Below are 12,268 nucleotides of genomic sequence, written 5' to 3' on the forward strand. Positions count from 1 at the left end.
TATCACATAGTGAGTACATGAACTCCTCAAACTATGGTCATCACCGGGAGTGGTCCCGATTATTGTCACTTCGGGGTTGTCGGATCATAACACATAGTAGGTGACTATATACTTGCAAGATAGGATCAAGAACTCACATATATTCATGAAAACATAATAGGTTCAGATATGAAATCATGGCACTCGGGCCCTAGTGACAAGCATTAAGCATAGCAAAGTCATAGCAACATCAATCTCAGAACATAATGGATACTAGGGATCAAACCCTAACAAAACTAACTCGATTACATGATAAATCTCATCCAACCCATCACCGTCCAGCAAGCCTACGATGGAATTACTCACGCACGGCGGTGAGCATCATGAAATTGGTGATGGAGGATGGTTGATGATGACGACGACGATGAATACCCCTCTCCGGAGCCCTGAACGGACTCCAGATCTGCCCTCCCAAGAGGTTTTAGGGCTTGGCGGCGGCTTTGTATCGTAAAACGTGATGATTTCTTCTCTCTGATTTTTTCTCATCGAAACTCAATATATAGACGTGGAGTTGGAGTCGGAGACGCAACAGGGGGCCCACGAGGTAGGGGCGCGCCCTAGGGGCCCCCCCACCCTCGTGAGAAGGGTGTGGGCCCCCTGGTCTTCATCTTTGGCGAGGATTTTTTATTGTTTTTTTAAGATGTTCCGTGGAGTTTCAGGTCATTCCGAGAATATTTGTTTTCTGCACATAAAACAACACCGTGGTAATTCTACTGAAAACAGCGTCAGTCCGGGTTAGTTACTTTCAAATCATAAAAGTTAGAGTCCAAAACAAGGGCAAAAGTGTTTGGAAAAGTAGATACGACGGAGACGTATCAGTCAGTCCTCCTCGTCGGAGCTGATGAGGTTGATGTACATCTTCTTCTGCTCCTCGCGGATGCGCCGTCACTCATCGTCCTTGTCCTTCGCGGTGAGGTTGGCCTCGGCGCCCGCTTGAAAAGAAGATCTTCGATCTCCTTGTTGCAGCAGCGGTGCTCCTCCCCCTCTCGCAAGCTCCACGCGGCAATCGCCGCCGCGACCGCCTCGACATTGTCGCCGACGTAATCTTCGGGACCGATGATGTCTCGATGCGGGATCTCCTCTGGCTCTCGCTGAAGGAAATATGCCCTAGAGGCAATAATAAAGTTATTATTTATTTCCTTATAATCATGATAAATGTTTATTATTCATGCTGGAATTGTATTAACCGGAAACATAATACATGTGTGAATACATAGACAAACAAAGTGTCACTAGTATGCCTCTACTTGACTAGCTTGTTAATCAAAGATGGTTATGTTTCCTGACCATGAACAATGAGTTGTTATTTGATTAACGAGGTCACATCATTAGTTGAATGATCTGATTGACATGACCCATTCCATTAGCTTAGCACCCGATCGTTTAGTATGTTGCTATTGCTTTCTTCATGACTTATACATGTTCCTATGACTATGAGATTATGCAACTCCCGTTTGCCAGAGGAACACTTTGGGTGCTACCAAACGTCACAACGTAACTGGGTGATTATAAAGGAGCATTACAGGTGTCTCCAAAGGTAGATGGTGGGTTGGCGTATTTCGAGATTAGGATTTGTCACTCCGATTGTCGGAGAGGTATCTCTGGGCCCTCTCGGTAATACACATCACATAAGCCTTGCAAGCATTACAACTAATATGTTAGTTGTGAGATGATGTATTACGGAACGAGTAAAGAGACTTGCCGGTAACGAGATTGAACTAGGTATTGGATACCAACGATCGAATCTCGGGCAAGTAACATACCGATGACAAAGGGAACAACGTATGTTGTTATGCGGTCTGACCGATAAAGATCTTCGTAGAATATGTAGGAGCCAATATGGGCATCCAGGTCCTGCTATTGGTTATTGACCGGAGACGTGTCTCGGTCATGTCTACATTGTTCTCGAACCCGTAGGGTCCGCACGCTTAAGGTTACGATGACAGTTTTATTATGAGTTTATGCATTTTGATGTACCGAAGGTTTTTCGAAGTCCCGGATGTGATCACGGACATGACGAGGAGTCTCGAAATGGTCGAGATGTAAATATTGATATATTGCAAGCCTATGTTTGGATATCGGAAGTGTTCCGGGTGAAATCGGGATTTTACCGGGTTACCGGGAGGTTACCGGAACCCCCCGGGAGCCATATGGGCCTTCATGGGCCTTAGTGGAAAGGAGAAAGGGGCAGCCCAAGGTGGCTGCGCACCTCCCCCCTCCCCTAGTCCTATTAGGACTAGGAGAAGGTGGCCGGCCCCTCTCTCTCCCTTTCCCCCCTTGGGAATCCTAGTTGGAATAGGATTGGGGGGGGGGAGTCCTACCCCCGGAAGGAGTAGGACTCCTCCTGCGCCCTCCTCCTTGGCCGGCGCCCCCCTCCCCCTTGGCTCCTTTATATACTGAGGCAGAGGCACCCCAGAAACACACAAGTTGATCCACGTGATCTATTCCTTAGCCGTGTGCGGTGCCCCCTGCCACCATATTCCTCGATAATACTGTAGCGGAGTTTAGGCGAAGCCCTGCTGCTGTAGTTCATCAAGATCGTCACCACGCCGTCGTGCTGACGGAACTCTTCCCCGACACTTTGCTGGATCGGAGTCCGGGGATCGTCATCGAGCTGAACGTGTGCTCGAACTCGGAGGTGCCGTAGTTTCGGTGCTTGATCGGTTGGATCGTGAAGACGTACGACTACTTCATCTACGTCGTGTCAGCGCTTCCGCAGTCGGTCTGCGTTGGGTATGTAGACAACACTCTCCCTTCTCGTTGCTATGCATCACATGATCTTGCGTGTGCGTAGGAAATTTTTTGAAATTACTATGAAACCCAACAGTGGCATCCGAGCCTAGGTTATTTATGTTGATGTTATATGCACGAGTAGAACACAAGTGAGTTGTGGACGATACAAGTCATACTGCCTACCAGCATGTCATACTTTGGTTCGGCGACATTGTTGGACGAGACGACCCGGACCAACCTTACGTGTACGCTTACGCGAGACCGGTTCCCTCGACGTGCTTTGCACATAGATGGCTTGCGGGCGACTGTCTCTCCAACTTTAGTTGAACCGAGTGTGGCTACGCCCGGTCCTTGCGAAGGTTAAAACGGAGTCTATTTGACAAACTATCGATGTGGTTTTGATGCGTAGGTGAGATTGGTTCTTACTTAAGCCCGTAGCAGCCACGTAAAACTTACAACAACAAAGTAGAGGACGTCTAACTTGTTTTTGCAGGGCATGTTGTGATGTGATATGGTCAAGGCATGATGCTGAATTTTATTGTATGAGATGATCATGTTTTGTAACCGAGTTATCGGCAACTGGCAGGAGCCATATGGTTGTCGCTTTATTGTATGCAATGCAATCGCGATGTAATGCTTTACTTTATTACTAAACGGTAGTGATAGTCGTGGAAGCATAAGATTGGCGAGACGACAACGATGCTACGATGGAGATCAAGGTGTCGCGCCGGTGACGATGGTGATCATGACGGTGCTTCGGAGATGGAGATCGCAAGCACAAGATGATGGCCATATCATATCACTTATATTGATTGCATGTGATGTTTATCTTTTTATGCATCTTATCTTGCTTTGATTGACGGTAGCATTATAAGATGATCTCTCACTAAATTATCAAGAAGTGTTCTCCCTGAGTATGCACCGTTGCCAAAGTTCGTCGTGCCCAGACACCACGTGATGATCGGGTGTGATAAGCTCTACGTCCATCTACAACGGGTGCAAGCCAGTTTTGCACAAGCAGAATACTCAGGTTAAACTTGACGAGCCTAGCATATGCAGATATGGCCTCGGAACACGGAGACCGAAAGGTCGAGCGTGAATCATATAGTAGATATGATCAACATAAACGATGTTCACCATTGAAAACTACTCCATCTCACATGATGATCGGTTATGGTTTAGTTGATTTGGATCACGTAATCACTTAGAAGATTAGAGGGATGTCTATCTAAGTGGGAGTTCTTAAGTAATATGATTAATTGAACTTAAATTTATCATGAACTTAGTACCTGATAGTATCTTGCTTGTTTATGTTGATTGTACATAGATGGCTCGTGCTGTTGTTCCGTTGAATTTTAATGCGTTCCTTGAGAAAGCAAAGTTGAAAGATGATGGTAGCAATTACACGGACTGGGTCCGTAACTTGAGGATTATCCTCATTGCTGCACAGAAGAATTACATCCTGGAAGCACCACTGGGTGCCAGGCCTGCTGCTGGAGCAACACCAGATGTTATGAACGTCTGGCAGAGCAAAGCTGATGACTACTCGATAGTTCAGTGTGCCATGCTTTACGGCTTAGAATCGGGACTTCAACGACGTTTTGAACGTCATGGAGCATATGAGATATTCCAGGAGTTGAAGTTAATATTTCAAGCAAATGCTCGAATTGAGAGATATGAAGTCTCCAATAAGTTCTATAGCTGCAAGATGGAGGAGAACAGTTCTGTCAGTGAGCATATACTCAAAATGTCTGGGTATAATAATCACTTGATTCAATTGGGAGTTAATCTTCCGGATGATTGCGTCATTGACAGAATTCTCCAATCACTGCCACCAAGCTACAAGAGCTTCGTGATGAACTATAATATGCAAGGGATGAACAAGACTATTCCCGAGCTCTTCGCAATGCTGAAAGCTGCGGAGGTAGAAATCAAGAAGGAGCATCAAGTGTTGATGGTTAACAAGACCACTAGTTTCAAGAAAAAGGGCAAAGGGAAGAAGAAGGGGAACTTCAAGAAGAACGGCAAGCAAGTTGCTGCTCAGGAGAAGAAACCCAAGTCTGGACCTAAGCCTGAAACTGAGTGCTTCTATTGCAAGCAGACTGGTCACTGGAAGCGGAACTGCCCGAAGTATTTGGCGGATAAGAAGGATGGCAAGGTGAACAAAGGTATATGTGATATACATGTTATTGATGTGTACCTTACTAGAGCTCGTAGTAGCACCTGGGTATTTGATACTGGTTCTGTTGCTAATATTTGCAACTCGAAACAGGGACTACGGAATAAGCGGGCACTGGCAAAGGACGAGGTGACGATGCGCGTGAGAAACGGTTCCAAAGTCGATGTGATCGCGGTCGGCACGCTACCTCTACATCTACCTTCGGGATTAATATTAGACCTAAATAATTGTTATTTGGTGCCAGCGTTGAGCATGAACATTATATCTGGATCTTGTTTAATGCGAGACGGTTATTCATTTAAATCAGAGAATAATGGTTATTCTATTTATATGAGTAATATCTTTTATGGTCATGCACCCTTGAAGAGTGGTCTATTTTTATTGAATCTCGATAGTAGTAATACACATATTCATAATGTTGAAGCCAAAAGATGCAGAGTTGATAATGAAAGTGCAACTTATTTGTGGCACTGTCGTTTAGGTCATATCGGTGTAAAGCGCATGAAGAAACTCCATACTGATGGACTTTTGGAACCACTTGATTATGAATCACTTGGTACTTGCGAACCGTGCCTCATGGGCAAGATGACTAAAACACCGTTCTCCGGTACTATGGAGAGAGCAACAGATTTGTTGGAAATCATACATACCGATGTATGTGGTCCGATGAATATTGAGGCTCGTGGCAGATATCGTTATTTTCTCACCTTCACAGATGATTTAAGCAGATATGGATATATCTACTTAATGAAACATAAGTCTAAAACATTTGAAAAGTTCAAAGAATTTCAGAGTGAAGTTGAAAATCATCGTAACAAGAAAAATAAAGTTTCTACGATCTGATCGTGGAGGAGAATATTTGAGTTACGAGTTTGGTGTACATTTGAAAAACTGTGGAATAGTTTCGCAACTCACGCCACCCGGAACACCACAGCGTAATGGTGTGTCCGAACGTCGTAATCGTACTTTACTAGATATGGTGCGATCTATGATGTCTCTTACTGATTTACCGCTATCGTTTTGGGGTTATGCTCTAGAGACGGCTGCATTCACATTAAATAGGGCACCATCAAAATCCGTTGAGACGACACCTTATGAACTGTGGTTTGGCAAGAAACCAAAGTTGTCGTTTCTTAAAGTTTGGGGCTGCGATGCTTATGTGAAAAATCTTCAACCTGATAAGCTTGAACCCAAATCGGAGAAATGTGTCTTCATAGGATACCCAAAGGAAACTGTTGGGTACACCTTCTATCACAGATCCGAAGGCAAGACATTTGTTGCTAAGAATGGATACTTTCTAGAGAAGGAGTTTCTCTCGAAAGAAGTGAGTGGGAGGAAAGTAGAACTTGACGAGGTAACTGTACCTGCTCCCTTACTGGAAAGTAGTTCATCACAGAAAACTGTTTCAGTGACACCTACACCAGTTAGTGAAGAAGCCAATGATAATGATCATGAAACTTCAGATCAAGATACTACTGAACCTCGTAGATCAACCAGAGTAAGATCCGCACCAGAGTGGTACGGTAATCCTGTTCTGGAAGTCATGCTACTAGATCATGATGAACCTACGAACTATGAAGAAGCGATGGTGAGCCCAGATTCTGCAAAGTGGCTTGAAGCCATGAAATCTGAGATGGGATCCATGTATGAGAACAAAGTATGGACTTTGGTTGACTTGCCCGATGATCGGCAAGCAATTGAGAATAAATGGATCTTTAAGAAGAAGACTGGCGCTGATGGTAATGTTACTGTCTATAAAGCTCGACTTGTCGCAAAAGGTTTTCAGCAAGTTCAAGGGATTGACTACGATGAGACCTTCTCACCCGTAGCGATGCTTAAGTCCGTCCGAATCATGTTAGCGATTGCCGCATTTTATGATTATGAAATTTGGCAGATGGATGTCAAAACTGCATTCCTGAATGGATTTCTGGAAGAAGAGTTGTATATGATGCAACCAGAAGGTTTTGTCGATCCAAAGGGAGCTAACAAAGTGTGCAAGCTCCAGCGATCCATTTATGGACTGGTGCAAGCCTCTCGGAGTTGGAATAAACGTTTTGATAGTGTGATCAAATCATTTGGTTTTATACAGACTTTCGGAGAAGCCTGTATTTACAAGAAAGTGAGTGGGAGCTCTGTAGCATTTCTGATATTATATGTGGATGACATATTGCTGATTGGAAATGATATAGAATTTCTGGATAGCATAAAGGGATACTTGAATAAAAGTTTTTCAATGAAAGACCTCGGTGAAGCTGCTTACATATTAGGCATTAAGATCTATAGAGATAGATCAAGACGCTTAATTGGACTTTCACAAAGCACATACCTTGACAAAATTTTGAAGAAGTTCAAAATGGATCAAGCAAAGAAAGGGTTCTTGCCTATGTTACAAGGTGTGAAGTTGAGTAAGACTCAATGCCCGACCACTGCAGAAGATAGAGAGAATATGAAAGATGTTACCTATGCATCAGCAATAGGATCTATCATGTATGCAATGCTGTGTACCAGACCTGATGTGTGCCTTGCTATAAGTTTAGCAGGGAGGTACCAAAGTAATCCAGGAGTGGATCACTGGACAGCGGTCAAGAACATCCTGAAATACCTGAAAAGGACTAAGGATATGTTTCTCGTATATGGAGGTGACAAAGAGCTCACCGTAAAAGGTTACGTTGATGCAAGCTTTGACACTGATCCGGACGATTCTAAATCGCAAACTGGATACGTGTTTACATTAAACGGTGGAGCTGTCAGTTGGTGCAGTTCTAAACAAAGCGTCGTAGCGGGATCTACATGTGAAGCGGAGTACATAGCTGCTTCGGAAGCAGCGAACGAAGGAGTCTGGATGAAGGAGTTCATATCCGATCTAGGTGTCATACCTAATGCATCGGGTCCAATGAAAATCTTTTGTGACAATACTGGTGCAATTGCCTTGGCAAAGGAATCCAGATTTCACAAAAGGACCAAACACATCAAGAGACGCTTCAACTCCATCCGGGATCTAGTCCAGGTGGGAGACATAGAGATTTGCAAGATACATACGGATCTGAATGTGGCAGACCCATTGACTAAGCCTCTTCCACGAGCAAAACATGATCAGCACCAAGGCTCCATGGGTGTTAGAATCATTACAGTGTAATCTAGATTATTGACTCTAGTGCAAGTGGGAGACTGAAGGAAATATGCCCTAGAGGCAATAATAAAGTTATTATTTATTTCCTTATAATCATGATAAATGTTTATTATTCATGCTGGAATTGTATTAACCAGAAACATAATACATGTGTGAATACATAGACAAACAAAGTGTCACTAGTATGCCTCTACTTGACTAGCTCGTTAATCAAAGATGGTTATGTTTCCTGACCATGAACAATGAGTTGTTATTTGATCAACGAGATCACATCATTAAGTGAATGATCTGATTGACATGACCCATTCCATTAGCTTAGCACCCGATCGTTTAGTATGTTGCTATTGCTTTCTTCATGACTTATACATGTTCCTATGACTATGAGATTATGCAACTCCCGTTTGCCAGAGGAACACTTTGGGTGCTACCAAACGTCACAACGTAACTGGGTGATTATAAAGGAGCTCTACAGGTGTCTCCAAAGGTACATGTTGGGTTGGCGTATTTCGAGATTAGGATTTGTCACTCCGATTGTCGGAGAGGTATCTCTGGGCCCTCTCGGTAATGCACATCACTTAAGCCTTGCAAGCATTGCAACTAATAAGTTAGTTGCGGGATGATGTATTACAGAACGAGTAAAGAGACTTGCCAGTAACGAGATTGAACTAGGTATTGGAATACCGACGATCGAATCTTGGGCAAGTAACATACCGATGACAAAGGGAACAACGTATGTTGTTAATGCGGTCTGACCGATAAAGATCTTCGTAGAATATGTAGGAGCCAATATGGGCATCCAGGTCCCGCTATTGGTTATTGACCGGAGACATGTCTCTGTCATGTCTGCATTGTTCTCGAACCCGTAGGGTCCGCACGCTTAAGGTTACGATGACAGTTATATTATGAGTTTATGCATTTTGATGTACCGAAGTTTGTTCGGAGTCCCGGATGTGATCACGGACATGACGAGGAGTCTCGAAATGGTCGAGACATAAAGATTGATATATTGGAAGCCTATGTTTGGATACCGGAAGTGTTCCGGGTGAAATCGAGATTTTACCGGAGTACCGGGAGGTTACCGGAACCCCCCGGGAGCTAAATGGGCCATGATGGGCCTTAGTGGAAAAGAGAAGAGGCAGCCCTACATGGGCCGCGCGCCCCTCCCCTCCCTTGGTCCGAATAGGACAAGGAGAGGGGGCCGGCCCCTCTCTCTCTTCTCCCCCCTCCGCGAATCCTATTCCAACTAGGATTGCGGGGGGGGGAATCCTACTCCCAGAGGGAGTAGGACTCTCCTGGCGCGCCCTCCTTGGCCGGCCGCCTCCCCCCCCTCTAGTCCTTTATATACTGAGGCAGAGGCACCCTAGAGACACACAAGTTGATCCACGTGATATATTCCTTAGCCGTGTGCGGCGCCCCCTGCCACTATAGTCCTCGATAATATTGTAGCGGTGCTTAGGCGAAGCCCTGTAGCAGTAGTGCATCAAGATCGTCACCACGCCGTCGTGCTGACGGAACTCTTCCCCGACACTTTGCTGGATCGAAGTCCGGGGATCGTCATCGAGCTGAACGTGTGCTGAAACTCGGAGGTGCCGTAGTTTCGGTTCTTGGATCGGTTAGATCGTGAAGACGTACGACTACATCAACCGCGTTAATATAACGCTTCCGCTGTCGGTCTACAAGGGTACGTAGATCACACTCTCCCCTCGTTGCTATGCATCACCATGATCTTGCGTGTGCGTAGGAATTTTTTTGAAATTACTACGAAACCCAACACTCGCTTGACAGCGACGAGCTCGCCCTTCTCCGGCTCCTGCTTGACGCCAACGAGCTCGCCCTTCTCCGGCTCCTGCTTGACGCCAACGAGCTCCGCCAGCTCCTTCTTCACGGGGAGAAGCGCCGTGCCGGAAGGGCCCCCAATGCCAGAGGTGAGCCACGGAGCAGAGGAAGAGACCGCGACAGAGGAAGATCCCGCGGCCGAGGAGGGGCATCCACCCACGTCGGCTGTTGTACTCCTCCGTCTCTCGTCGGAGGAGCGACGCCGGCAGCTGGAGGCCTTGGTTGGCGTCGGAGGAGCGCTCGGGGATGTCGCCCCCACTGGCGTTGCGGCCCGAGCTTGACATACTGTCCCACATGGCGGCTGGAGGCGGAACTGGGCTCACCAGTGGCGAGAAATGCGACAGAGGGAGTGGGGAATCACGGGGAAACGCGGCGGCAGGGGGATAGGGTTTCGACCCGTATCTGCCCCGCAAACCCGTAGTTATACGGCTTTGGGGGTAAGGTTTGCGGGCCGCGGTAATTTTTTTACAGGCCAAACGAGTATACGGGCTCTGTGCTGGCCAGAAAATTGAGCCGAGACCGTACACTCATCGAAATTATGCGGGTCCGCGCATTATATGGGGTCCGCTAGAGATGCTCTAAGTTGATCATCAAGCCCACAAAAAAAGTTAAGCACCAACTATGCCAAAGAAAAGTTGATCATCAAACCGACAAGTGGGCTCAGACCAGGAAAGCCTTGGAGAGAAAAGCCTATACGCTTTGTGTGTAGAATCAGGCGGAGAAGGGCTAGTAGCCCCTCAAAGCAAAAATAAAAAGGCAAAGAAGGGCTAGTCCGGCGGGGGCACATCAGTGCTGCCAGTTTTGCCCGCAAACTGGGAGCCCCGCTCAAAACCTAATCTCCCCGCCGATCAACGCGCCGACGACCACGAGTGAAACCGGCGGCTCTTGTGATCTGATAAGAACCGTTGTGCCCAACTTGGATCGAGATCGCCTTTTTCTTGCGAGCTAGCTTTGGCGCATAAAAAAGGACGAACGGAGGATACCTCCAACAAACACCATCAAATCCTGTGGTCTGTGGATTCCCGACCATAGTTTTGGATAACCTGCCTGCCCTGGCGCTCCCTCCTCGCCCACCAACTCAGTTCACCACTCCAAGTCCAAACGAGTGAGCAGAGTACCTTTTTGGTCGCTGTAAATAAACGGCTCAACTCCTCATCCTGGAAGCATCAAGCAACAACCCATCTCATCTCACTTGATCATCCTACTCTTTGCACCGAGCCATTTCGGCAAATAATCATGGCGAAGATGTCGTTGACGGCCACCGTCACCCTCGGCCACCTCGAGAACAAGCTCACGCTCGCCAAACGCTGCTCTAGAGGTAGTAAGCAGGATCCACTTCTTCAAATTTCAGTTCAGCTAGGTTGTATACTGATAATCTAACAGTAGCAATGCAATGCATTTCTTTTCTTAATCTTCACCAGAGGCGACGTTCGCCAGAGCAAAGGCAACGGCCATCGCCATGGTCGCGTCTGCGGTCCCAACGGTGAGCTCCTCTGTCCGAGATTTGTTGATTTTTCATGCACGTTGCTCTGGTTTTCATAACTGAACCGTTAATCCTGCAGCTGGCGAGCGTGAGGATGCTGCCGTGGGCCAAGGCGAACCTGAACCCCACCGGCCAGGCCCTCATCATCTGCACCGTCGCTGGGATGGCATACTTCATTGCCGCCGACAAGACGATCCTCTCGCTGGCGAGGAGGCACTCGTACGAGAGCGCCCCCGACCACCTCAAGGACACCTCCTTCCATGTCGCCGCCGCTGCAGCCCGTCCCCGTCCGCCGGCGTTCTTAAGGCCTTGAGCTAGTATTATCCTGCTAATTTATTTTTTTAGAGAAAAGGCCTAGGCCCGACTTTATAAATAAAGCCACACGGCAGAGTCACAGAGCAACCATAGCAACAACGGGGACGAAGCCACCACCAGTTCACCCAAACACGGGCACTCAACGACAAGCACGAAAGCATGATGGATACATGGCACCCTGCCAGACACGGCACGCAGGCCGGATAACTTAGGAAAGACATAGCCAGCAACTAAGTCGAAGAACCTCCAAAATGCGAGATCAGACATCAGGATCCTGCCCAGAAAGAGACGACACCGAGGCCCGAACTTTAGATATGAGCAGATCAAGAGCATCCCGGTCCTCCACCTTAGTCAATAATATCCACTGCTGCAAGAAGATACATGATTTAAATAAAAAATCAGCTGGTTTAGTAGGATAAGCATGTTCGATTGTAAATTTGTCCCTAATGGTCCCTAACGACCATCACATGGCACCCAAACCAACCCAGAAGACCCTCTTTGTCACACCAGCCAACGAATTGGCAAGGCCTCTCAGCTCATTAAAGGAGGAGGG

The 12,268-nt window shown here is 46.7% G+C and overlaps 1 protein-coding gene across 1 annotated transcript; it reads left to right on the top strand.

The window, feature by feature from the left end:
* Nucleotides 1-11,162: 11,162 nt before the first annotated feature.
* Nucleotides 11,163-11,713, top strand: LOC125547053 (early nodulin-93-like). Its single transcript, XM_048711088.1, has 3 exons — nucleotides 11,163-11,235; nucleotides 11,339-11,400; nucleotides 11,480-11,713. Exons 1-3 carry the CDS (start codon nucleotides 11,163-11,165, stop codon nucleotides 11,711-11,713), a joined length of 369 nt encoding a protein of 122 aa, XP_048567045.1.
* The last annotated feature ends 555 nt before the right edge of the window (nucleotides 11,714-12,268 follow it).

This window comes from Triticum urartu, chromosome 3, assembly GCF_003073215.2.
Source record: "Triticum urartu cultivar G1812 chromosome 3, Tu2.1, whole genome shotgun sequence".
Lineage (NCBI taxonomy): Eukaryota > Viridiplantae > Streptophyta > Magnoliopsida > Poales > Poaceae > Triticum > Triticum urartu.

What these genes read in the sequence shown, in the direction of transcription:
- LOC125547053 (XM_048711088.1), top strand. Translation starts at nt 11,163, where the DNA reads ATGTCGTTGACGGCCACCGTCACCCTCGGCCACCTCGAGAACAAGCTC. An exon ending in CGCCAAACGCTGCTCTAGAG is followed by an intron (nt 11,236 to 11,338) that starts GTAGTAAGCAGG and finishes AATCTTCACCAG; the next exon opens with AGGCGACGTTCGCCAGAGCA. An exon ending in TCGCGTCTGCGGTCCCAACG is followed by an intron (nt 11,401 to 11,479) that starts GTGAGCTCCTCT and finishes TTAATCCTGCAG; the next exon opens with CTGGCGAGCGTGAGGATGCT.